At 52.5% G+C, this 27,060-nt stretch overlaps 1 protein-coding gene across 1 annotated transcript in view; it reads left to right on the forward strand.

The window, feature by feature from the left end:
• ARK2C (arkadia (RNF111) C-terminal like ring finger ubiquitin ligase 2C) overlaps positions 1–26,310 on the forward strand; it is a 99,918-nt gene extending 73,608 nt beyond the window's left edge. The window contains exons 2-8 of the mRNA XM_004484695.5: positions 8,914–9,229; positions 11,769–11,879; positions 15,058–15,187; positions 16,819–16,923; positions 17,200–17,295; positions 21,852–21,958; positions 22,294–26,310. Coding sequence (XP_004484752.2) covers positions 8,914–9,229; positions 11,769–11,879; positions 15,058–15,187; positions 16,819–16,923; positions 17,200–17,295; positions 21,852–21,958; positions 22,294–22,411 — 983 coding nt within the window. The 3' untranslated portion in view covers positions 22,412–26,310. The remainder of the gene's footprint in view (positions 1–8,913; positions 9,230–11,768; positions 11,880–15,057; positions 15,188–16,818; positions 16,924–17,199; positions 17,296–21,851; positions 21,959–22,293) is intronic.
• The last annotated feature ends 750 nt before the right edge of the window (positions 26,311–27,060 follow it).

Consider the following 27,060-nt stretch of genomic DNA (forward strand, 5'->3'; position numbering starts at 1 on the left):
AGAGTATTCTGTGATTCTTGGTTTTATGAGTGAGAAGAACTGTATTTCCTTATTTGATAATAATCTAATCCTTAGCTTTTCTGAGACAATGAAGATCTTTCTTCCTCTTCTTTCCTTCCCCCTTTTCCCTCTTCTCTTCCCAACATCTCTCTCTTTCCCTTTTCTTCTCTCCGCCATTCTCTCTCTCTTCTTCTTCAGAATATTTCTGAGCTCCATTTTAAAAATAAAGAACATTTAATGCATGATATCTGTTCACAAAGCACTCACTTTACAGCTTATGACTGAAGATAAAATTTGTACACACATAAAATACCAGGGACAATAGGCCAAGGGCCACAAGTCCAACAGCAGGGCCTGGTAGGCTCTGGGGTAGTTGACATCTGTGCTGAGCAGAGGAGGTGACAGGCTGGTGAGGAGGGCAGCAGGCCAGGGGGACAGAGAGTGGCCATTGAGGGCCAAGAGTCAGGCAAGGCTCCTGGGGGCCTGGGAGGGGTGAGGGGCGTCAGGCGGGGCCGTGGTGGGAGCGGGGCCAGGAACGGCAGGCTCAGGGGGGTGCTGTAGGAGGAGCAGCCGGGCTGCCGTTTGGAACGTGGATTTAGAGAGCTGGGCCGAGGGGAAATCAGGCCCTGGAAGTTGCTCTAGCGGTTCAAGGGGGACAAGGCATGGCACCCGAGTGGGGAAGGGAAGTTGGAGGGAAGGCTTGCCGCCAAGGATGAGGTCGTGGGCTTGTAGGCTGAGTTTCGGGCCGTGACCCCGTGCAGCAATGCTGATGGTGGGGTTCAGGATGGAGTGGGGGGATGCGGGGTTCCCATGTGAGAACAACCCTCTTCTGCCAGGGCCCAGGAGACCCCTGCAGAGGTGCCTTGTCCAGCACAGGGAGGCAGGAGGCCCTGTGGCTGGAGCCCTTTTCGGCATTCTTCTGCCGCCTTGAAAAGGAAGAGCCTCTGCTGCAGGGAGCCTTCCTCCCGGCCTCTGGTGGGCAGAAACCTGCTTTTCAAGAGGCTCCCTTTCTTGGCTGCTTGAGAGCCTGCAAAGAGAAGCAAAGCTCCCCCACAGCTTTGAGGGGCCGGGGCCTCCCCCACCCGCTTTCCTGCCATCCTGCTCTCTCTGGTGTTGGGGAGGGAGTCCCTCAGCTCTCCCCTCCCTCTGCCTCTGCCGAGGAGCTGCCGCCAGGGTCCCCTTCCAGCTGCCCCTGCCGCCCCCACTCCGAGGGAGAGGGAGGCTGGGTCCAGGAGCTGAGTGGGCAGAACCCCTGACCCTCCTGAGGCCTGGCCTGGGAGGATGGGATGGGCCAGGCCAGCTTCCCTGGAGAGCTGGGAGGGCCCCGTGACCCTGCGAAGAGCAGGGGATTTGGCCTTGGTTGGCTGGTGCAGTAGGGGTCCTGGCAGCCTGTGCTCGAGGTGCCTGTGGGCAGAAGGTGACAGTCACTGGGGTGGCCTGTGTGGGTGACCTGGCAGGGCCGTGGGTACTGCGGGCTCCTGCCTTTGCTTCCTGGCCCTAGCACGCAGCCTGTCCTCCCCCTTTTCTCAGTCCCCTTTTCTTCCAAGGGCTTTAGGGCAGCGCCTTTCAGCTCGAGAGCCTTGAGGAATGTTAGAGGCTTACAATAATTAACAAGCTGTAGCTCAGTTTCCCCTGATATGCCCTGGGAACAGGCTAACCCCATCCCCCATAAGCCTCCCTGTCCAAGGGCACAGCACTTCCCCACAGGTTAAACAAAGAAACCACAGAGAGATGGGAGTAAAGGAAAAGGGAAACCTTCCCTACCTGCATATCAGAGAGAGAGAAAATCCCTACAGATCAAAGAAACACCTGCTCCTGCAGCATTCCAAGAAACCATAACTCCCTAACCCACTATCTTCTAGTCACTATCAGAAAAGTTCCACCTCTAAGGGCTTCCCATTGGCCCCTGTACTTCACTCCGACCCTCGACCCCCTCCCACCAACTATCATTTCCCCACCTAGGAAAGTTCTGTATAAATTCAAGTCCCCCCTTCCAGGAGTGGGCTGAAGTCTCTTCAGACCCCCTCCTTGGGAGAGCTTCTCAATAAATTCTTTGTCTGTAGTCATATCAGTCTCCGTGTGCCAGTAAGCGCCGTACTTTCTCTAACAAGGATGAAAAGCCACTTTCCTTCAGGGCTGACAATGTTGGTCAATTTAAAAACCCCGCAAGTGGGGTGTCAAAGACCCTCCAGCCCAGGAGCCAGGCTTCTTGGGGGCAGCCCCAGTTAGGCCTCACGGCTCTGCTGTCTGCAGGAACTCGGGCACTCTGGCTTCTTGACCTGGCTCCTTCCTGCTGCTGCCCAGGCCCCCCGAGTCCCTTCCCCTCCCAGGCAGAGTCCAGTGTGACTCTCGGTGTCCTGGCCGCCCCTTCAGCACTGCCCTCCTCTCCCGCCATTGGGCTCCCTCGTTCCCTGGGCTCTGCCTCTCCCTCCCACCAGTGTTTGGTTTTCAGGAAAGACCTCAGTTCAATCTCGGTTCTGGACCTAACCTGACAAGTGCCTTGGGCAAGGCGAAGGACCTTTCCCTCAGGGTCCTGACGTGACCAGAGGATTACAGGAGGTCAGTGAGGCCCTCGTAATCCTTCAGCGCTGTTATCTGCACCCCCTTGCCCAGAGCCCTCGGCGGTGAGTCCTCTGCTTCTCCCTTCCCTCTCCCCGCTCTGGGGGCTGTGTGGTTTCTTCTGTCCTCTGATCCACCCACTCCCCAGCTGCCAGTTTCTCAGGCTCCTTACCCATGAGCCACAAGTCAGCCACCGGGCCCCAGGCAACTGTGGAGCGCCTGTCCTGTGTCCCGTTCATGCCAGGTGGGCAGCAGGGAACCCCGCACCTGTGGGCTCAGCCTGCCCCAGCAATGCAGGGCTAGACCTGGCCTTCCTCGCCCTGCTGCCGCCCTGCTCTGCCCCAGCCCCCTGCTTCAAGGTACTGGTTGTGGCCAACTGCCAGCAGGTGCTCAGAGTTAGCATCTCTTTCCAGGATCAGAAGATGCCTATTTTCTCCTTCACGTTTCTGAAGCTCGTTTGTGTCTTACAATGAGTGTGCTTATTTAACGTGGTGCTCCTTTTTGTTTCTGGAAAACCCTTCTTCTCTGCACCCCTAAAAATGTAACTTAGCTCATGATGAATCTTTCAATTGATGGTGTCTTAGCTTTGAGGAAGTAGGGTAAATGGATAGTATAATCGGAGCCATTTGGAGATTGTTATTTAACTAAGGCATCACTTCAGTGGGAGAAATTGCAGGTTGTCTCCCAATGGGGAATTTTGGAATATGAGCCTCCTTGAGAACATCACTGATCACTGGTTTGTCATGGACCCAGATATTCTACCCTTAGAGCTTCACTCCTTTGGTCTTAGTGACTTTTTGGACTCCTTCATTAAAATAAATCTACTTCCGCAGTTGAGGACACCTTGAACAGCTATCCTCTGATGTTTCCATGGATCCTACATGAATGACATAAGACTGAGGAGAGGCCCTTCTGAGCATGGATGGGGAAACTAGCCACCCCTCTGGGGATGGGGATGACAGGGGAAAGGAGCACAGCGTCCCACAAGGGAAACCCAAGGCTGTGTGCAGGTGGACGTGACCTGAAACCCCACAGGATCAATAGACAATCCTCCTCTCCCTTGATGCCTGGAGAAATGGCACCTGCTCTCGGCTGCCAGTGCGTGGGCTGGAGGGCACAGGTGGCAGGAGAATGGAAACCCCCAGGCTTGAGTAGTCAGTCCCCTTCCTAAAGAACCCCCCCCCTGCCCGTACAGGAGGTGGTCTTGGGGGGGGGGGCAGAGGGAGGCAGCTGCTGCCCCTGGTGGGCCATGGGGGAGGAGGCTGGCCAGCCCCCGCCTCGCCCCAGCTTTAAAGCCCCCGGAGCTCACCCGGGCCCCTCACCACTCTCTTTCCCACTAAACTTCAGACCAGTCAGCCTTCAGTCGGCCTCCTACTTGCTTAAGCCATTTTCCCCCTCAGTACCTCCAAGGATCAGCCAACCAGGTATCTAGTCAATGCTGGCTCCAGGCGAGGTGAGTGGGGGTCCAGAAACTGTAAGCCACGAAGCTGAGCCTGACGGGGGCGTAAGTGTGACGCAGCAGCCCCAGGTAGCCATGCCAGGTGCCAAGTGTGTGGTAGAGACAGGGCGTTCCGCAGGAGCTCGAGGAGAAAGCCGCCTCTGAGGCTGGCTGGGCAGGGGCGGCCGCTCTGGAGGAGCCGTGGGGTGCTGCAGGGCTTTAGAGAGGGCGAAGGCAGCCGGGAGGCATGCCCAAAGGCCCCTGGTGGGAATGGGAGCCGTGGGTTTGGTGGGTGGCTGCAGGGTTGGGGGCTGGTGGGAGCCTAGTGGAAAATAAGGAAGATGGACCAAGCACTTTTGTTTCAAGCTAAGGGTGTAGAGTTCTCCAATGAGCAATGGGGAGCACCCCATTTGAAGGCAGACGAGTTAGAAAACTTGGCCGAAATGTTTTGCTCTATGTACGGGGCTGGCTTTTTCCCTCTAGAGCCGCACTGTCCACTATGGAAGCCACTCGCCACCAGTGATGACTGAGCACTTGGAGTACGGCCAGTCCCTACTGAGATGTTATACGCGCAAAATGTGCGTCAGATTTGGAGGTTTAGCATGAAAAAAAAAGAATGTAAAATATCCCAATAACTTTTATATTGAGTACATGTTGAAATAACATTTTGGATATACTGAGCTATAGAAATGATCCAATTAAAATAAATTTTACCTGTTTCTCTCTCTTTTTTAAATGCGATGATGAGAAACTTTTTAATTACGTAAGTGATTCCATTAGGTTCTTCACAACATCTTTGTCCCACATCGTTCCCTTCCTCTTTGGTCTTGTCTTTCACTTCCTTTCTTTGTATTTCAACAGCGCTACCCTCCTCGTTTTGCCCTCTTTCCCTCTGCCACATTGTCCCCCTCCTTCTCTTTTTATTCCACATGTGATGATGGGGGGTGGAGTGGGGCCGAAGAGGGACTCTAGTGCCTGCCTGCTATGCCACAAGTCCCTGGGCTCATTAAAGCCAGAACTCATAAGGAGAGAAGCCCTAATTACCTAGAAGGCATTTGGGAATTAAGGTTCTGGATGGTTCTTTTTCCGGCTCACTCGGGATCAGGCGGAAATTCTTTTTGTTGTCATTTCTTTTTGCAAAAATCTATCCGTGTTATATGCATATCATAAAGTGTAGGATTCCTTTAGCAAAACAGCAATTGTCTGCGCCTTGCCCTCCCCACTTGTGTCCTACTTCCTAAAGCGAAACCCTTCCAACTTTTCTTTGGGCATTTTCTTCCTGAAGTACTTAAACTATGAAGTAAATTTCCAAGTAAATCATTATACTGCTATTTGATGGGTTTTCAATTTTTGATATTGTCTATTTTCTTCCTATGACAGAAGAAATGTCCCTTTCTGTTCTCCTAATATAGCTGATGAATCGTTTTAGTCTTAATATAGAAATATTGTTCACTGCTGAGCCAAGTGGTGCATAACAATTGCCCTTACACGACTTTTTGTCTCATTTTTTGTTTGCCTTGCTTTCGATGAGAGTTTTACAAATTTTTACCAAATTCCCCATCAAGATGTAAAAGTCCTTCAAATACATACTATTTCCATGTGGTCCAACTTACCGGTGGTCCCATGGTTCTCCACCCCCCAACCCCATTCCCCGGCTCTTCTCTGAACTGGCTTGAGCCCCTGCAAGCTGTGTGCTTGGGAATCCCCCCTCTTTGGGGTGTGCCCCCCTATTTCCTGACTACTTCTCTTGGTCACCTCAGTACCTCCCGGAGAAAGGATGCAGAGGAGATTAACTTTTTTGGGACCCTGCAAATGTCTTTCTTCTATTCTTATCCCTGATTCATAGTTTGGGCATCAAATTCCAGATTGAAAATCATTTTTTCTCTCTCTTAGTAGCTTAAAGGCAGTTGCTCTATTGTTTTCAGGCATCCGGTGTTGCTGTTGAATAATCTCACGCTGTTCTGGGTTCTGACCCTTTATAGGGAACGTTTTGCTTTCTCTCTGGAAGGTGCCAGAGCCATCTCTTTGCCCCATCCTTCTGACATTTCACAGTGAGATGCTTTGCTGTGGGTTTCTTTTCCTGAGCTATTTTGCTGGGCACTCAGAGAGCCTTTTCAATCTAGAAACTCAGATCTTCACTTTTGGAATAGGTTTTTGTAATTTTTTTTCACAATTTCCTCCCCATTATTTTCTCTGCTCTCTCTTACTCGTCAAATGTTGAATCTCCTGACCTGATCCTTCGACATTCACAACTTTTCTTTCCTATTTCCCGTCTCTGTCTTCTTGCTGTGCTTCCGGGAGATTTCACCAGCTTTATCCTCCAGCGCTCCTGGCGATAGTCACCCTGTATCTTTTTACTTTCCAGGAGCTCTTTCTTGTTCTCTCGTTGCTCTTTTTCACAAGCTTCCTGTTGTTTCATGGCTCCGACATCTCACTTCTCTGACGATATTAATTAAAGTGTTTTGAAGTTTATTTTTTCTGGTCATGGCATTATCTCCATTCCTCTGAGTGCTTTTTTTTTTAACCTTCAATTTGTTACGTTCTATCTTTTTTCACTTTATAATCTTCATAAGGAGGCTGTTATCCTTGGGCTTTCTGTTCCTATTTAAGGGTAGGTCACTGAAAGCCAGCCAGAAGCTCTGTGTAAGTGTGTGCGAGAATAGACTTTTCAACTCACGGGCTTCATTATAGGGTGACCAGTTGGGGCCCAGCTGGCTTATTAGGGTGCTCCCAACCATCAGCAACTGCAGAGCTCTTTCTGGGACCAATTATTTTCTCCAGAGAAATATCCCTCAGTTTCCAGCCTGGGGATGTGGAGGGGCGAAGGGAAGGGGCCCATGTCTAGTGACAGACAGGGACAGGGGTCCCCAAAGTTCAGTGTGTCCCCTCTCACTTCATCGCCCTGTTTTGGTGCTGCACGCCTGCCTTCCTCTGCCTCACGCTCCCCTCTGTGCTTGTCTGGTACAATTTCTCCACGTGCCAGGGGAGGGAGGCAGGGTGGCCGGGCTGCGTGGGTCAGGCACGTAGTCCTGGTGTAACTGCTCCTTATGCGGACTTGCTCAATCCCCTGCTCTCCGTTTTGACCCCTTCTGCCTTCCGAAGTAACCACTGTGTCTAATTCCTGGCCCTCCCAGCGTTGTGTGGTGAGATTCGGCCACTTCTTGCCTCCTGCTCCTTCTGTAGACACTTGGTTTCAGATTCTCGACTCTGCTAATTTCTCCACCTACTTTCCATCTTCCAAAAATCGCTTGACATCGGTCGCCTGATGATATCACCCCTCCTGTGCTCTCTGTCGTGTGTTTAGATGTCTCTTAATCCTTTGCTCTCATTTTAGTGGGGTTTGGGAAGGTGCACACCTGCATTGAACCTGCCGCTTTAGTAGGACAGCTCCGCAAATCTTTCTGAAGTATCCAGTGTACCTCCTTGCCTGTTAAAGGACTGTAGGACCGAGAGCAGGATCTTTGCTCATGAAGAATTTGTAAGGCTTTCTTCTCATCAAGCTGCATTTTATTTAGAAAAGTAGTGGAGACTGGATTAAATGTAGCCTGAACCTAGCTTATACCTGGAAATGTTTGCTTTTAAATAAACTTTTTAAAAGTTTGTGTGATTTGATTTTTTTTCCCCTTGAAACCAAGTGTAAAGTGTTAAGAAATGGTGGTATATGAGAAAACTACACCTAATGCAAACTATGGATCATAGTTAACAGTAATATTTTAATATTCTTTCATCAATTGTAAAAAGGTACTACATCAATCCGAAGTGTCAACAATGGGGAGAGGGTATAAGCGGTATGGGGTTTTTCCTTTGGGAGTGAAGAAAATGTCCAAAAATGGATTGTGATGATGAATGCACAACTCAGTGATTATTCAGAGCCACTGATTGTACACTTGGGATGAATTGTAGGGTATATGAATATATCTCAATAAGACTGCTTATTAAAAAAAAACAAAACTGAGCAAAGCAACTTCTGGTTGTTATCTCTCTGAAATTAGGATTCCCTTCCTGCTGGGTCCTGGCTAGTCAAGGCTTCAGCGAAGTCCAGAACCTGGCTAGGCTGGACTAAGTTTTCTTTATGCGGTACCTCTTTAAAAAGGTAGCAGGTTTGTTGGAATCTGGCTCTGCATTCTGAAAAAGTCAGTTTTTTTTTAAAAAAAATTTAATTGAAAAGCATTTACTTTTAAAAGAATCTAAAATCATTAAAATTTAAAAAAAGGTTGAGGGGTCCATGAGGTTGCAGGGGAGGGGTCTAATTCAAGAGAGCCAAGCTGCATGCCAGGACCTCAAAACTCCTCTAGCATCTCCCCAAGATCAAGTGTGTTAGTTATAAAAAGGATTCTTCTCTATTTGTTAAAGAAAGCATTCCTCCCCCTCTAAAATTTAGTTGGCCAGGACCATTGCCACATACACCGCTGGCTGACCTGAAGGAGAGAATGTTCTGGAGGCTGGAAGTCCGGTATCGAGGTGCCAGCTCCCTCTGAAGTCTGCAGTGCCTTGCCAGCAGCTCATAACTCATTCTCTGCTTCTACCACATGTCCCTGTATGCTTACCCCCCTGTCTCTGCATCAGTTGTCTCTCCAAATTTCCTCTTCTTATAAGGACACTAGTTTTATTGGATTAAGGTCTACCCTAATCCAGATTCACCTCATCTTCAAAGATTGACTTGGAAATAAGTTCCCATTTGCAGGACTGGGGTTTAGACTTGACCGTGTCTTTGTGGACACACAATACAACTCGTCACACACACACACACTCGCACAGAGCCTTGACAGCATTAAAGCGCACAGTAGGTGTATGAAAGTGATGGGATTGCTGTGTTCTAACAAAGGTCTTTAATTTCTCCGGGGGGTGGGGGGGTCTGTCCACGGGAGGGGCCCATGCGGGCCCTCACGGCGTCCTCTCTGTCCTTGCCTCCGCAGGTGCCCCCTTTCCAAGGTCTCAGCATCCTCACGCTACCTCCTGCCGCCACTTCCACCTGGGCCCCCCGCAGCCGCAGCAGCTCGCCCCCGACTTCTCCCTGGCCCACCCCGTGCAGTCGCAGCCGGGCCTCAGCGCCCACATGGCCCCGGCCCACCAGCACAGCGGCGCCCTGCACCAGCCGCTCACCCCGCTGCCCACCCTCCAGTTCCAGGATGTCACAGGTCCCTCCTTCCTACCTCAGGCCCTGCACCAGCAATACCTCCTGCAGCAGCAGCTCCTGGAAGCCCAGCACCGCAGGCTCGTCTCCCACACCAGGTCCGTGCCGCCCGCCTCGCGGCAGGGCGGGGGCAGGGGGCCTGGGACGCCGAGCCCACCCTGCCGCCAAGAGGGTGTCTGTGTAGGGCGCAGCTTTTGCCTCAGTTAGAGGCATTTGTTTCAGGCAATGGGTGCTGCTCTTACCTGACACGGCTCCCTCGGAAGCTAGTGTGTGTCCAAGTCACAACAGCTGGGGCAGGAGTAGGGCATGGGCAGGGGCAGGGGCAGGAGCAGGGGCAGGGTAGGAGCAGGGGCAGGTGCAGGGCAGGGGCAGTGCAGGGGCTGGGGCAGGGCAGGGGCAGGGGCAGCGCAGGGGCTGGGGCAGGGGCAGGGCAGGGGCAGGGTAGGAGCAGGGGCAGGTGCAGGGCAGGGGCAGTGCAGGGGCTGGGGCAGGGCAGGGGCAGTGCAGGGGCTGGGGCAGGGCAGGGGCAGGGGCAGCGTAGGGGCTGGGGCAGGGGCAGGGCAGGGGCAGGGTAGGAGCAGGGGCAGGTGCAGGGCAGGGGCAGTGCAGGGGCTGGGGCAGGGCTGGGGCAGGGGCAGCGCAGGGGCTGGGGCAGGGCAGGGGCAGGGGCAGCGCAGGGGCTGGGGCAGGGGCAGGGCAGGGGCAGGGTAGGAGCAGGGGCAGGTGCAGGGCAGGGGCAGTGCAGGGGCTGGGGCAGGGCAGGGGCAGGGGCAGCACAGGGGCTGGGGCAGGGGCAGGGCAGGGGCAGGGAAGGGACAGGGGCAGGGCAGGGGCAGGGAAGGGACAGGGGCAGGGCAGGGGCAGGGCAGGGGCTGGGGCAGGGCAGGGGAAGGGGCAGGGGCAGGGTCGGGGCACTGGGGGTCTAGGATGCTCGTGGTGGGCTTCCGTGTGGGTGGAAGATTTGACCAGGGACCCACATGGCCCCTCCAGCTTCACGACTGCCTGATTCTAATCCCATCATGCCCGAAGGGATACCAAAGGAAATGGCTAGCTGGAGACACTGGCTAGGAACTCTAAAACCACTGGAAAATAAAACTAGACAGTACCAGTTACGTAAGTCCAAAGTAGCTGTGGGATCCTGGGCAGTCATGTCACCTCTCTGAGCCTCATCTGCCAAGATGAGGGATGGGGCTTAAAGGTTACTGAGGACAGGGAAGCAGACTTGGCCCAGTGGTTAGGGCATCCATCTACCACATGGGAGGTCCACGGTTCAAACCCTGGGCCTCCTTGACCCATGTGGAGCTGGCCCATGCACAGTGCCGATGCGCGCAAGGAGTGCCCTGCCACGCAGGGGTGTCCCCCACGTAGGGAAGCCCCACGCACAAGGTGTGCACTCCGTAAGGAGAGCCGCCCAGCGCGAAAGAAAGTGCAGCCTGCCCAGGAATGGTGCTTCCCACACGGAGAGCTGACACACCAAGATGACGCAGCAAAAAGAGACACAGATTCCCGTGCCTCTGACAACAACAGAAGCGGACAAAGAAGATGCAGCAAATAAATAGACACAGAGAACAGACAACTGGGGCGGGGTGGGGGAAGGGGAGAGAACGAAATTTTTTTAAAAAGTTATTGAGGACAACCAAGACCTTCTTTTTATGTGAGTTAGGACTACTGACCTTTACTGTAGTAGAAACTAAAATCTGAGACATTAAAAAACATTTATTAATTCATTTAAAAATAACAAGCTCATTATGTTAATGCCAATAATATATTCTTATGAAAAATGACTATTTAAATTTAGTGAGAAGAGTGGTATGGTTTTACCTTTCTGCAAATCTCTGTAATGCTGGCTTAATAGAAGACAGCTGGGCTCTCGGGTCTGCGTCGCATCCCATCTGTTGCAGCACCACGTGTCATGTAGTGTCTGGAAAACTCCCCTGTTCACTTGTGAGAGAAGGAGACCGCAAAAGGCAAATGACATCAGAGTACTATGATAAGAACAGTGTGGCTCCAGGGACCTAAGAGGGCCTCAGGGATTCCCAGGGTGCCTGGAGCGCTCTGAGAGCCCCTGGACTAGATGATCTCTAAGGTCCGAAGGGTCCATGGCTGTGGGAGTTGGGGAGCATGAGACCCTCGTGAGTGTTATAGGAGGTCAGAGAGAGGAGAGGCCACCATGAGCTGGAACAGTCAGGGAGGCCTTCCTGGAGGAGGTGGACTTTGACCTGGGCCGTGAAAACTGGAAGAGTGAAGAAAGGATAAGAACAAGGGGACAAGGGGAGTGACCTGGAAGTGGGAGAGCCCACCGGAGGGGGTGTGGGTGTCCTGAGACAGGCCCGCCAGGGCAGGGGGCTGGGGAGAAGGGTCAGGGAGGTGAGAGTCTGGGTGGGAGGTGACCAACAGTGGACACACGCAGGGAGGGACCTAGACAGGCTGCCAGGAGCCAGCGAGTTATCAGCTTCTAGGGACTGGGAGGTGGGGTGGACCCGCTGCCCCGCAGCTGCGGGACCGCGGCAGGGGGCTCCCAGGAGAGGGGAGCCTCAGGCTGGGGCTGCTCGGGGCTCCTGGGACGTGGACAGGCCCCGGCCGTCCCGGGTGGCCCTCGCCGCTGATGCCCTGGCCCTCCTCCCCTCCCCGGCGCAGGCGGAGTCAGGAGCGTGTGTCCGTCCACCCCCACCGCCTGCACCCCAGCTTTGACTTCGGCCACCAACTGCAGACGCCTCAGCCCAGATATTTGGCTGAGGGCACCGACTGGTGAGTCCTTGGGGTTTCTAAGGTGGGGGGGAAGGGGGAGGAGCAAGCTCTTGCCTGATCCGCCGAGTTCCGGTTTTCCTTCCCTTTGAATGGTGCCCACGGGCTTCACCCGCCCCGGCCTCCCTTGAGGCGAGATGGCCCCACTGGGCCTGGCTCCGGCCTGGGGTTCAGGGCTCACAGGGCCACAGGGAAGAGGCAGACAAGGACACAAACCTTTCCCAAGGCTCAGTGAGGGCTGAGAACCAGCCGTCCCTGGAGGGAGGACAGAAAAGAGAGTTCCGAGGGGTGAGGGCAGTCAGGGCGGGCTTCCTGGAGGCAGAGGGTCTGGCGGGATCCACCGGGCAGCCCAGCGCAGTCATGGAAACACAGGCTCACACCACACCTGGAGGACAGGAACAGAGCCACCGGGTGAGGTGAGGACTGGGGAGAGAGGCTGCGGGTTTTCCTGTGTCTTCGTCAGCAGTGGGACCCTTCAGACGCCTTCCCACCGTCTCCTGCACCTGGAAGAGATGTTCTCCATTGCTCCAGAATGCAATATTTCTTAGCTTGCCTCATTGGTCCCACCCAGTGCTCTGATTCTAGCTCAGGATACTTTAAAAAGCCGTGCAGTTTATAGAAGCATTGAGTGGTCAACATGTCATGTCAGCAAGATATTATTAAATGGTTCAGAAAAAACATAAAGATAAAATTAAATATACACAAATAAAATATGTTTCTCTCAATGAAGAATATAAACATAGAGAGAAAGAGAGAGAGAGAATATACAAATGTAGTAAAATGTTAACATTGGGGGAAAGATGAAAAATATCCAGGAATTCTTTGTAATATGCTTGCAACTTAATGTAAAAAAAAATTTTTTTTTAAGAACATAAAAACAAAAATTCAGTGGAAAGAGATGTACTATTTAAAATAAACAACCAACCAAAAAACCCCACAACAGACACGTAGTTGTGTCATTTTATAGCCGTGCACTCTGGCACACTGGCTTCATCCAGGGTTGCTTTGGGAGCCTTTTTAATGGGTGTGTAAGAAGGATTCCAAAGACCATTCCTGTTGATCGAAAGCCGGGGTTGCTTCTTGATGCAGGGAGCACGTGCTTTAGTGTCTTCTACTGTCTTCAACCCTCTGCAAACTTCAGGCTCACCCTCCCTTAGGCTGAACCACCCCGTGGAAGGTCGACTGCGCCCTGGCCAGCCTCAGCCCTGCCTGTTCCTAGCGAGCAGGATTCAAATGATGAAGATTTAATTGCAGTTTGGATTAGATTCTGTCCCTCGGCAGTCAACTCGATTGAATTCATTTCAGCCCACGCGGAGGGCTTGGGGCCTTGGGTGGCTGAACGGTTGGAACCAACACCAGAGCCTGACATGGCGCGTGTGGCCATACAAGCGGCATAGTGGGGATGTCGGGAGAGGGGAGGGGGCCGGGCTGTCAGCTCTGTCCCCTGCTTTCTTTATTCAGCCAGCCCTCAGCGTGCTCACTTGTTTCAATCACTCTGCGTTCCTGACCCCCACTTGCCCTTGAGAAACAAAATGATACCCTGAGAGGCTGATCTGGGGGGTCAGAGGCCCCAGGCCCGAGTCCAGCCTAGGACCCCTGGGTCCCTTCTGCCTGTCCTGCCCCATTTACCAAGTAGGAAGCCGTTTCCAGAGGAGGAGGCAACAATTCTTCCGCCGTGGAATTAGCCCTGCTCCAGCAGGGCCAGCGGGCGGGATGAGGGGCCTTGGTTACGTGATGCCGCTAAGGGCATCCCAGCCCTCTTTTCCAGAGAGGCATCTGCGGTCAGGGTTGGGGCAGCCTGGTAAATGGATGGCAAGCAATGCCCTGTGGACGGGGTTCCTCTCACCCTTTGCAAGGAGCACCTGGGGGGAGCAGGTGGGGAGAGTGTCTGCAGCTGCCCCGCGCCCCCACCCCCTTCAGGCAGCTGTTGACTCCTGCCCTACGTCACTCATTCCCTGTGTGAGGCTGCAGCCCCCTGCCCAGGCCCGAGGCTGCCCTGGTCGTTCCCCCTCTCTTTGGGATACCTCACCCCTACCCCGACCCGGGCAGCTTCTCTCTGCTGAGCGTCCTGGACTGAGAGTGTGTGCGGCAGCAGGTCTGGGGGTTAAATCCCCAGTATGCCCCCTTTCTAGTCCATGTCCAGTGGTCCAACCCTGAACTTGAACCACAGCTCTGTCCTGGCTTCTGAGTTCCAACTCTGGCCCAGTATGGACCACACTGCGCTCCACTGCAGCCCGAGCCCTGCCCGAGGCAGAGGTCTTGAGGCACCCGGGACCTGTAGGCAGAGGGTGGGTGGCGACCTGAGAGCCTCCTCCGTCCTGTCCCGGTGGGTGGCTCTGCCTTCCCAAAGCCTGCTAGAGCTCCCGAGTCTAGACTTGCCCAAGGACAGTGCTGGCCTTCCGGGGGCAAGCCGCCTGGGAGGAGACTGAGGGTCTGCACAGCAACCAGACCACCCAACACCCCAAGAACACTGCGGTGGAAAACCAAGTTCAGTTCAATGTTTAGACACAGCCAATAAAAACTGTGAACTGAGACAATTTCCACAAGAAGCCCCCCAAATCACAGTTCTGATTAAACCCTGTAGCAAATGTCAAGCAAGGTTTAAGGCCTGTTGGCTATTTCTGTGGACCCCCCTCCCCCCCCAAACCTGGCCAGGTCTTCACAGGCTGGTGGCAACAGTGAAAAGGTGGGAGACGCTGCGTCTCGAGGGCCAGTGTCTCCTCAGGGCAAGCCCACCAGTCTTCTCCAGTTCTGAGGGACTCCCCCCCACCTCTGGAGGGAGCCTGGGTCCAGGAAGGGATTATCAGCTGAGTTTATAAGAAGGTGATCCCAGCGCCCACGCAGGCCCACCCAGGCCCGACTGTCCCTCTGGTCTGAGGAGTGAGCTGCCTTTTTCTTCTCCAGCTAGCGCTTTTGGAATTGGGATGACTCTGTCCCAAGTTCTTTGGGACTTGACCTTTGGTAGAATTCCCTGAGCACCTCTTCGCTGCTTTGCACTTGCTGGGTTCCCTAGGCCTGGCAGATGCCTCTCCTTGTCCAGGCGTCGGCTTCCTTGGCTCTAAAGAGCAGGGAAGGGCTCGATGCCCAACAGCCCGTGTGGCTCTGGCAGCTTTGCAGCCCTCCTGCAGCCGGGTGGCAGTGTCCCCTCGCGCGATGGCTCACTGTGTCTGCGCCCCTGCAGGGACCTCAGTGTGGACGCCGGCTTGAGTCCTGCGCAGTTCCAGGTGCGGCCCCTCCCTCAGCACTATCAGCATTACCTGACGACGCCTCGAATGCACCACTTTCCCAGGAACTCCTCCTCCACGCAGATGGTGAGCGGAAGGTCCCCGCTGCTGCCCAGGGCAGGCTGGGGCCCGCGGCTGCCCCCTCCCAGCTCCCAGAACCTGCCGTCCTCGAAGGCGGCGCTCCTGCAGGGAGCGGGCGTGGGCGTCGCAGGGGAGGAGCGTGGCGGCGGCGCTGGCCGGGGTCTGCAGGGACAAGGCTCAGGGCTAAGACCTGGCTGCGCTGCGCCTGCGCCGTAATGGCCTCGTCGAGTTAAAATCTTGGGGTCAGCGCTTCTGCGGGCTTGGGCTTCACGTCTCTGCGCAATGGGGATGCAGATGCCTGCCTCGCCTACCTCACAGGGCAGGTGCAAGGATCCAAAGAGCTCCCACAGGAAGCTCTGGGGCCAGGTCTGCCTTTTGCCCTGGCGGGGGACCTTCTCTCACTGCAGACTGTGGCAGGGGAGGGCCTGGGACCTTGGTGTTCCTGGCATTTGCAAGGCAGAATTAAACTGGAATTCAAGTAAAGGTATGTCACTCAAGTACCAAAGGATTGTTTGATGGAACATCTTCTTTGCAGACAGCTTCGCATTGCTGCCCTAAAGCGCAATTCCACCCTGCGGCTCTGGTCCTGTCGCTTACCCACTCAGCTCCTCAGTCGGGTGATGTGTGTAATAAGGGGCTGGGACAAGTTGTCTCTGAGGTCCTTGTCATTCTATGGTTTGCGTCATGATGTGTCACCTCCTAAGAGTACAAGATAGGAAGAATTACTGAGCACTTACTACAGACCAGCCACCATTCCAAGCACTTTACCCAATCCTCCCAATAACCTCTGAAGAAAGGGCAGGAATCCTCATTTTACAGCATGGCACACAGAGGCCAGGAGGTCCAGTAGCAGCTGGCCCAGTGTCCCCCAGGAAGTGAGTTGAGGAGCTGCAAGGAAAACCTGGCTCCTCTGACTCACAGCCTGGGTTAGGGTGAGGCAAGCGAGGCAGGGCTGTGCAAGTACAGTGTTGGATCCTGCCTTGGCTTCAAATTTGGATATTTTCTTTATTATGGCTTTTTTTTTTTTTTAACATTAATCCTTATTTTAAAAACTCTGTACCACTAAACGATTATTTGCTCCGCTCACTGAGTTTCTGGGTATCCCTTACATGTTGTGCCCGAGGCGGATCCCCCCTCCCCTCCCCCCGCTCCTGGCCTGGCCAAGTTCTTAGCCCCGTGCTGCTTTCCAGGTGGCAGGAGGAGAGGTGGAAGCAGGGACTGAGGCCCGATGGCCGCCTGTGACATGTGTGGCCTAAGTTTGGGACAGTTGCTTCAGCTCTCCGAGCTTCCCTGCCCCAGTAGTGAAGTGGGGAAGATAATTTCGGTCACTGTTCAGGTCAGGTGTGATCACTAAATTAGTGGGTCACGCGAAGCGCTTGGTGAAGTCAAAGCCCAGCCAGTGGCTGCTGTCACCTGATCAATGTTGCGTCCAGGGCCTGGTCCAGGCACAAGCTTGGTTCTTGATGACAGACATGAGCTGGAGAAGCAGCCCCTCTGCCGCAGCATGGAGTAGCATGGAAGAGAATGGAACAGCATGGAAGGGGTTTGCCGGTGGGCAGTGATGGGAGGGGGCAGAGCCTCGGCTCCCTGAGAAACCTCGAATCCTCGCTCTATTCAAGGCACTTTTCCCCCAACAGGTCGTCCATGAAATCCGAAACTACCCTTACCCTCAGCTCCACTTCCTTGCTCTCCAGGGACTGAACCCCAGCAGGCACACCTCTGCTGTGCGCGAGAGCTACGAGGTACATGCCTCTGTCTGGAGTCCCCCTGCCGGCCTGGCCCTTCCGGGTGGGTGGGAACAGCCCCTGTGGATCATCCTTCCTTCCCACTGCTGGGTGGGGGGCACCTCCGTGGGTGAGAGGGGAGAGGGGGCAGCCCTTCAGCATCCGACGAGTTCTTCCCATTGGCTTGTGGGCATGCTTCCTGCTCAGATCTTCCCGCGCCCTTCATCCCCACGAGGCACAGGTGTGTGTGCGTTTGCACGCGTGCGTGCACGGTCTGTGTTTTTCTCTCTGCAGGAGCTACTGCAGTTAGAGGACAGGCTGGGAAATGTGACCCGGGGAGCTGTGCAGAACACTATCGAGAGGTTCACCTTCCCCCACAAGTACAAGAAGGTGAGTCTGCCCGAGGCCAGCCTGCCAAGCGGAGCTGGGGGGCTGGGCTACTTGGCCCAGGCAGGGCTGTCTGCAGAGAGGACAAGTCCAAAACCTGGAGGCCCCAGCTCTGGCTACATGTTCGGAAGCTGTGAGTCCTCTCTGGGGTCTCCTCACTTCGCTCTGCCAGGGTGTGATCAGGAGGGCGCCGGGGGCCTCTCAGCGTGAGGAGGGGTGCTGGCAGCTATGGGTGCAGGGACCCATCAGTGGGCGTATTGTGGATGTGTCCACACGAACTGTCGGGCATATCAATGTTTCTATCCAGATGGCTTGGGCAAAAGGGGCACTGGCAGAGAAGGCTAGGGTTGGCCTTAGAAAAGAATTCCAAGTCCCATCCCACATGTGGATAAACGGGCAGTGGAGGCTTCCAAGCGGGGGTGCCGAAACCTGGCCGGGCATTGGGATCACGTGGGGAAATTTTAAAGACAGATTCACAGGCCCTAAGCTAAGCCTAGAGAGGCAGAGTCTCCGGGGGCAGAACCCAGGAGTCCGGGATTTAATCAGCCTTTGGAGAAGTCAAGTGCTGGACAGGCACTGAGAACCTCCGAGCAGTTACACACTCATCGCGGTCGAGCCGAGCCACCTTCGCCTCTTCAGGAGGCCCTCGGGTCTAGCTGCTGGGCCAGTTTAGAGTCAGCCAGTTCTGAATTTCAGCCCCACCCCTTGGAGCTGTGAAATATAAAATGGGAATGACTAGCAGCGTGACCGCTGGGGGGCGTAGGGGGAGTCAGGATAACGCCTGGACAGTGCCTGCTAAAGGCGACTCCTAGGCCTGGAGCTGAGGGGCGCTCTTCTCCCGGGGTGCATGCAAAGACCACGGATCCGCATGGCGCAGCCTTCCACAGGGGCACTGGCTGGAATCGTCAGGGCCTCAGCATTTAGCCAGTACCTACCCTGCATCCGCACCCGAGGGTGTGCTGTGGAGGAAACGAGAGTATGTTGCTAATTAAGATGCCATCTGCCTGGGGAAATGATCATTTTCTGGAGGGGGATAAGCCTCGGGAGCAGCGCGTGGAAGGGGGGGAGGGGTGCGTGCAAGCCCCCGAGCGGCTTCTACGGCCCCGTCAGGTGCGCACTCCTGCTGGCGCGACGAGGGAATAAAGCAAAGGACAAACTCCAGGAATGACCAGGAGAAATGGACTGAATCAATGAGATGAAGAGTTGAGGTAAAACTATTAAGAGAATAAAGGGAGAATTAAGGGAATAAAAATATTATAAAAAAAGGAATAAGAATTTAAAACAAGAAATTATAGAACTTAGGACCCAAATAAAATGTGAAAAACTTAGAAAAAAATAAATGGAGGGAAAAATGAAACAAAACCAGAAAGTGTGTATTAAAACAGTAATGATATAACAAGAATACAAATAAAGGAAAAAATCTATAGGTAAAATAGTAAAATATAAAAAGGATGAAAACTAGAAAAAGATGAAAACAGCATTTAAAATTAAAATATTAAAGTTCAAGGGGAAAATTAATAAAAATGAGGTGCTGGCAAAAGAGATAAAATAAATGCTAAAATAAATATATAAGTACTGAAAAAAATTTAAAGTTAAAAATTACATAAACAATGAAAGGAGAAGATAAAACCAGAACACCAAAAAAATAAAAACTGCATAATAGGAGGTAGGGTACTATTTGAAAAGAGAAAATAATTTAAAGAAATATAAATTAGACAAAGTGAAACAAGGAAGACTATTAAGCTAAAATTGTTAATTATAAAAAGGAAATCATCAAGAATGTTGGGTGTATTAGTCAGCCAAAGGGGTGCTGATGCAAAGTACCAGAAATCTGTTAGCATTTATAAAGGGTGTTTATTTGGGGAAGAAGCTTACAGTCAGAAGGCCATGAGATGTTAAATTTCTTCCCACACCAAAGGCCGTTGCCATGCGTTGAAGCAAGATGGCTGCCAACCAATTTCAGGACTTGGAATTGTCCTGAGTGACACTGCAATGACAGATACGGGTCTTTATATATTGGCCATAACCTACAGAATTGAGTGGGAGAGGAAGTAAACTACAATGAAAACTATAATCCATGCTTAGTGGCAATGCTCCAAAAGGTGTTCCTCAATTGCAATGAATATACCACACTAATGAAAGAAGTTGTTAATGTGGGGAAGGGTGGGAGGTGTAGGGAGTGGGACATATGGAAACCCCTTATATTTTTTTTACGTAATATTTTATGTAATCTAAGTATCTTAAAAATAAATAAAATATATATTAAAAAGAAAAAAAGCCTATGACAGATGATGTTCTTTAATAATCTGTAACAAATGTTATAAAACAATACAAAGTATTGGTGGAAGGGTGTGGTATGGGAATTCTGCATAGTATGCATGATTGTTTTGTATGTTTACAAAAACATATATATGAGTCTTAAAAAAAAAAGATGGCTGCCAGCGTCTGCCAGGGTTCAGCCTTCCTCTCCCTCCGAAGGCTCCGCGGTCGCCCAGCTCCTCCTATTCTCACCTGTAGGTTAGCATAAGGCTTGTCTCTCTCTGGGGCTAGTTTCTTTCCAGACTTTCTCAGCCATTCAGGGCTCTGGTCTCTTTAGCTACAAATGATCAGGTGAACAGCTTGGCTCTCTTCCCAGGGCTCCAGCATCCAAAACTAAACTCTCGGTGTTCTCCCTCTCCATGTATTTACTTCCACGTGAGAGTCTGTTTTCTCTCCACCAAGGGGGCTGAGACTCAACCCTGCATGCCCTAATAACGTGGTCAAATAAAAGCCCTAATCTTGATCAATAAAGTAAAAGTGAAAGCTCTGAATCTAATACAATCTAATACGTCCAGAGGAACAGACCAGTTTCTAGACACAATCCAATATCTATTTTTGGAATTCATAAACCATATCAAATGGTTACAATGGGGAAAAAGCAATAGAAACAGGCAAGTAGTTGAGTCCTTACAGTATCTTTTTATTGGATATCCGCCTCTTCCAGCAGGGCCACTTAAAAGAAGGCCATTCCTTGCGTAAGTACAACTGGGCTCTTAAGCAGGCAGAGAGGTTCACGCCTCCACTTGTACTAAAAGCCATGACATTTATATAACCCTGTGGAGGTAATTCTGGTGTTCTGGATTCTGGAGAGGTAGAAACTTATTGCAGACACTAACATGGTTTGCAGTGGAATGGTCTGCAGGAGGGATAGGCTACAGGACACCCCCCCACCTGACTAGATCAGACCAGGGAACTCCAGAGTTGAGGAGTTTAGGACCAGGGACCAGAACAGGGAGATCTGGTGGCTGGGCCTGACCCCAAGGTCGTTCTCTGTGTGGTCTTCACTTTGTGACTCTTTAGATTTTTTTCATTGCAAAATGACCTTTAAATCTGCTCATCCCTGGAGGGGGAGAGAACGGACAGTTTTCTTCCCATGGGCCTGATCGGGGACAGACTGTGTTACTGCTGGTTTCATAACGAGAGGCCTTCCACTGGAGAGTATTTATTAAGCATCAGTGATAAGCCATGTACTCGGCCAAGTGTGAGGTGGTATGTAAAGAAGGGGAAGTCCGGTCTGTGACCGCCAAGAACGTAGAATTGTCTACACGGAGGTTGACTGTTTTCTAATAATTAGTATATAATTAAAAACAGGACAAGGAAAGCTGAAAAATATCAACTGTATGCCTGCGTGATGTCTAGACTCGTGCTAGAACTAGTGCCTATTTTAAAGGAATTTTCTGGATAAGAAGAGAAATTCAACAATGTAAGACAGTTCACAACTGTAGTATAAATTACAGGAGTCAGTGCCAGGCTGAGGAGTTTTGCCTTCATCTAGTAATGAATGAATAAATGAACACTATTAGTTGAATGAAAGAAAGAAAGAATGAATGAATGAAGCATGCTGGACCTAAAAGTGGAGGAAAAAGCCTGGAGGCAGGCTTCTAGCTTGGAAAGGGTGTGAGGAGGAGTGGACAGCAAGAACGGAACAAAAGGGGGAAGCTGTTGGGAACAGATAATAGCTCAAGTGGTTGAGTGCCTGCTTCCCATATACAGGGTCTTGTACCTCCTAAAAACAAACAAAAAAATGAAAAAAACAACTCTCATTGGGGAAAGGATGGGGAGAGGATATAGCTCAGTGGCTGAGTGCCTGCTTCCCATGTATGAGGTTCTGGGTTCAATCCCTGGTACCTCCAGAAAAAAAAAAGGGTGGGGTGGGGAAGCTGTTGATGCACCAGCCATAGCTTGGCAAAGGATTGAGTCATTAGGTACCCAACTCTTTTCCAAAGTCTGTGTCCCTATAGAGTGCTAGGACAGCAAAATTAATTCCACTAGACCTGTCCCTCACTTGATTTTAACCTTCTCTGCCCTGCAGCAAGAGAGAGGCTTTGGGGAGGGGACAGGGAGAGGGGACTGGGGAGAGCACACAAGTCTGGGTATTGCTTATGGACTTGAGGACTCAAAAGGGGGCTGGCTCTTGGGGGAAGAGGCTGCAAGGGAGGGAGGAGTCTGTGGCTAAAGGACAATGGCCCTCAGGTGAGTCTGCTCCAGGTAAGAGATACTCCTCTCTCTGATTCTCACAGCGAAGACCACAGGACAGCAAGGGCAAGAAGGAAGAGGGGGAGGAGTCAGACACAGATGAGAAATGCACAATTTGTCTGTCGATGCTCGAAGATGGAGAAGATGTGAGGTAGGAGACCAACCTCTTTGCTTTCTCACGGCCTTGGTGACTGATCCCTGTACTGTGTGTCTGTGGGTGGGGAGGAATGGAAGGGTGCTTGCTTGTGCATTTAAGTGTGCCAAGCCCTGTAACGTGCTCAGGGTTGTATCGGGAAGGCGAGGCGTGGAGTCTTCTAGAAGTGCAGTGCCCGTGGTTAGGAAACTCATGGCTTTAAAGCAACACAGAGGAGCATGATATTCAGCCTAGATGGGTCTAGGACAAAGCCGTGGCTTTGTTTTAGGCTGACCTGGCACGGCCCTGGCCCCTGCTCCCCTGCTGGAGCTGACCTCCCCCCTTTCTTCCAGACGCCTGCCCTGTATGCACCTCTTTCACCAACTGTGCGTGGACCAGTGGCTCGCCATGAGCAAGAAATGCCCCATCTGCCGAGTGGACATTGAGACACAACTGGGAGCCGACAGCTGAGGGAGGAGTTAGCCAGTGGATGCCCCGTTGTCCTTCACCAGGTCCCCCCACGGCCATAGCCCTTGCAGCCAAACTTTGCCTTCTGAGCCATTTGAGTAGAGGAAAAGCCTGCAAGCACATTTTGTGGAAAGAGGAGTTGCTGGTAGCAGTGTCGGAGGGAAAGGAGAGGGTGGGAGAGGGTCCGCCCATCCAGAACTGGGACTGCCCCCGTCCACCCTGCCGCGCGGGAGGGTGGGAGCTGGCCGTGCCCAGTGCAGGGCTGGGAGGGGGGTCCACGCTGCTGAGCATTTAGGTGGGATCCTGAAGGTACCAGCTGACAGACCGGCCCCTCAATCCTGTCCTTTGAAGGATTGTATATATACCTCTCGACCACGTAGAAACCACGTAGGGGTCTCTAGCTATTTCTGTGGATGGCAGCGGAGCATGTTAGCTTAAGAAAATGTTGTGTGTGGTGCTCTAGTCATCTTGTGGTGGACATGTCGCTATTACCGAATCCGCACCAAATATTTCTCATTGAGTTCCTTGTTTTGGTGCCTGACTGATCCAACCGACAACAGCCCAGATCTTCCCGCCTTTAGGAGAGAAAAGGAACAAAGAAAACGAATCAGAGGTGAAAACGAACAAAAACCCAAATCCTGTTTACGGTGGAAAAGGATGATTGATTTCTTTTTCACCTAGGTTGGGAGGCGGGAGGGGGGTTTCTTGATTTTATTTTTGTTTTCTTTGGCTTTTGCTTTTCTCATGTTTACAGTGCACGGAGGATGGAAGGGGCAGGTGGTGGTACCTGGGTCTCTGAGGTTAGGAAGTGAGCAGGTGAGGGGGGAAGTCCTACCCTGAGGGTGGGCTCCCCCGTTCCAGGGCTCATCTGCTTGGCTCCAGCCACCCTGCTGGTCCCGCACTGACCCAGAGAGGAGCCAGCTTCCGCTCTGGTTGCCCCTGCAGTCTTTGGAGCCAAGGCGTCCCTGCTCACTTCACTTTCTCTCTTTCTCCTCCACTCATGCCCTGCCACAAAGAGGCAACTTAGACACTACCTCCCTATGCAAAAAAACAAAAACAAAACCAACCAACCAGCTGGTGAAGATCAAACAGCATAGGGGTGGACACAGGGCTTTCAGGGAGGAACTTTGAGGAGATCCTGGGCCTCCTCTGGGAGGTCTCAAGTATGGATGTTGTCCCTCTGAGACGGTGCTGGCGTGGTGACTATGTTGGCTGGGTTTTGGAGGCCCCATGTCCCTAATCTGTGTTTCTTGTCTCTTTGAGAACCTTGGGCAAGCCCCTTCCTTTTTCTGTGCCTCAAATTCCTACTCCTGTGAGTGGGGAGAAACGACCATGCACCCCATTTCCACTTCTCCCTCACCTAAAGATTTTGAGGATCAATACCATCTGCCCAATGTGCTTGATGGTTTCTTGGAAATCCTGGGAACCTTCTTGGGGTTTAGAGATGAGAAGTGGTGGGAGAGACAGGCCTGAAAGTTCCAAATGACACCATACAGAGTCTTTCTGCAGTACCCAGCAAAGTTCCTGGGCCCCAGAGAGAACAGACCGACTGGAGATGGAGAAACCTGCCAGGTTCCACCCCGAACCACATTAACTTATCCCAGAAACACCAGTCAGCTGGAATGATACTACTTCCTTTCCCCTCCCTTCGCCTCTCCCCCCACTTGCACTGCTCTAAACCCCCTTCCCCTCACTTCAGCCCCTACTCCAGTCTCGATGCCCTTATACCAATAAGAGAAGACCAACGGGGACAGGACACCTACCATGACATATGAGTAAGGACATCGAGTCTGTATTGCTGCTGCAGAGCGTGAGCCCAGGATCAGTGGGTCAAAGAGACAGACAGGGCAGTTTGGCTTGAGTAGAGCCATCTAACACCTCGGGAGCTTTCCATTAGAGGAACCACGGGGCAGCTGTAGGCAGCGAGGGGGGAGGTGGCTCCTGGCAGGGGTGGGGAGGGGGTTACACAAAGACTAAGGTCTCTTCCAGCACCAACGTCCTAGTGTTCTATAGAACCTTTATTGAGTGCCTACCCATGCCGGTGCTGGAAAAGACAGCAGCCCTGCCTTGGGGAGCTTCTGGTTGAGCTGGAGACAAGACACTTAACAGTCGTGCAAAAATGGTAAAAAAAAAATCTAAGAATCAGGATGAAATGCAATGAGCATTCCATTGTCCAATTCAGTGATTCCAGTGTGGGAACCATGTCTCCAGGGCCGATGGCTGGAAATCCCACCAGTGGGGAAAGCACATCTGAATCAGGATGTAGGGAAAGCTATTTTTTGCTAACGCCACTGGAAGCTGGGAAGACTCCGGCATCCCCCCTATAGGCTGAGCCAAAACCAAGAATCCCATGGGCTCTGGCTTTGGCCTGAAGGCAGCCAGGTAGTGTAGGAAAGGTTGCTCTTCTCTTCGACTCAGTCTTTTTCCCTTCCCGAGGCTGGTAGGAGAGGAAGGAAGAAGGGACTCAATGGGGAGGCCAGGATGGAACTAGCTGGAGTCCTGGGTTCTCATCTTGACTCTTCACCTCCAAGTGTGCCCCTGTCGAAAACCCCCTTCTTTCTGGGCCTCAGTTTCCTCAGCTGTAACCCAGAAGTTCAGCTTGAATGCCTGTTAAATTTCCTCAACACAGCTTTCAGGCGGGTAGAGCGCTTGCAAATGACTTCTGGGGCAGGAACATCTGGCTCGGAGGCGGAGTGAGAGTAGGACCCGTTCCCTCCTGGTTCTCTGCAAGCTCCCTCGGGCCCCGGGCTAATATTGGGGGCTGGGGACTACCCAGAGAGGAGTGGTAAGCTGCTGACTTTGGGGGTGGATCCTGAAACCCCCTCCCCTTCCCATCTCTCTGTGGCCCTAGTACCCTGCAGGTAGGGACCTGAGGTGATGTGGCCTCAGGGTCCCCCCAGGCCCTGGCTTCCTTAGCCAGCGGGGCAAGAGGAGAGAAGGGTGCTTCTGCTCCCTGGGGGTCCCCCCCCCACCAGGCTGGGGAACCTGGGAAGATCGGAGAGGTAGGCCAGGCCTCAGCCTCTCGCCTCCCCCACCTCCAGGAGGGGAGACCCCCTGGAGCCCTCCTTCTACTCAACTCAAGGGACTCAGACCCTCTCCTGACTGAGACTCATGAGTGCCTTCTGGGGCGACAGCTGCCCCAGGATTCGAGTCGGGCCTCCCAGCTGCCGCTGCCACCGCCGCTGCTGCTGCCGGGCCCCCGGGGACGCCCACCAGTCGACCCTCGGCCGGGAGCCCGCTGGGCGGCAGGCAAAGGGCAGGCGGGTCCGCCGGGCTCCCCATCTCGGCCAGGCCCCCTCGGGCCCCTGTGGCAGGCCTCCAGCTCCTTTCCTGCAAGTGTTCCTAGCCTCCGTGCAAGAATTCTTAACTCTTTACGCCTAACGAACAAGCACAGTATTTTCCATGGTGAAGAAAAAAAACACACCAGATTTTTTGTTTTTTTTTTCCCTAAAGAAATCCCCCAAGCCCCTGCCTCCAGGCGGGAAAAAACACTCCCTGCGTGGGGCTGTAGCAACGTCTGTCAGGTGCCCCTCGTGTCTCATCTCCCGCGCGCGTAGAGCAAATGCTAGAGCGATTTCAGCTGATAGAAAAACAAAAATGAACAAAAAAAAAAACACAAAAAAAACAAAAAAAAAACATGGCACGTTGCTAGTTTACAGGGTTTTGTGAGTTTAAATGCCTTATATTTAACAATCATAATTTATGACTAACTTGTAGATATCGTGGGTTCTTATTTAATTATTTTTATAGTTGTTTTGCATTTTTAATTATAATTTATTTATTTAGAAAGGATACTAATTTTTTTTATTACTCCTATTACCTCATTTTGGCGTTGTTTCTGGGAGTGGAATGCTTTGCATGCATTGGTACGATGACAAACAACTACGAATACAAAAAAAAAACCATTTTAATAAATTTCTGCGAACTATATTTTGTCCAAACTATCAGGGTGTGTGATTGCAAGCTGTCCTACTGTGGTGCTGGCCTCTTTGGATACATTCCATACGAAATGCAAACCTTCGATTCTGTATGCTGTGATCTAGTGGAAAACTGCAATATAGTGACTGTATTTAGCACATATATAAATATAATTTGCACTTGTCAGCAGACTGGGGTAATCCTTTCACTTGCTACCCCTGGCACCCCTTCCTGCCCCTTTCCCTCCATTTCCCAGTTCTTCCTTCCTCCCCACCCCTCCCACAACCTCAGCCAGCCCTGCCTCCATCCTCTGGGGTGTAGGAAATCATTCTCTCCCGCCGGGCTCCACACCTCTCCGGTCCTGGCACTGGGGCTCTCGGGTCTTTACCATCAGGAACCTCCGAAAGCCAAAAAGCCTGATTTATTGGGGTGCACGTGGGGGTGGGGTAGGGAGCCTGGGATTTTCAGCCCCGCTCTCTTGCAGACTTCCCCGTGACCCTGAGCAAGGCCCGTGGCCTCCTTGTGCCTCTGTTTCCTGGGTGGCATGAGGGTGGAGAACTGGAGGCGCTCTAGAGCCCTCCGACTCGGAGGGTATACACTTCAGAGCTGACCTCCACCTGGCTCCAGTGGGAGACCACCACACTGCGCCCATCTCACCTGTCAGGAGAGAAGAAAGGGAAGGAGAAGGGGCAGAGGGAGGGAGGAAACGAGAGGCAAGGAAAAAGGAAAGGAGC

Source organism: Dasypus novemcinctus, chromosome 16 (genome assembly GCF_030445035.2).
Source record: "Dasypus novemcinctus isolate mDasNov1 chromosome 16, mDasNov1.1.hap2, whole genome shotgun sequence".
Classification (NCBI taxonomy): Eukaryota; Metazoa; Chordata; class Mammalia; order Cingulata; family Dasypodidae; genus Dasypus; species Dasypus novemcinctus.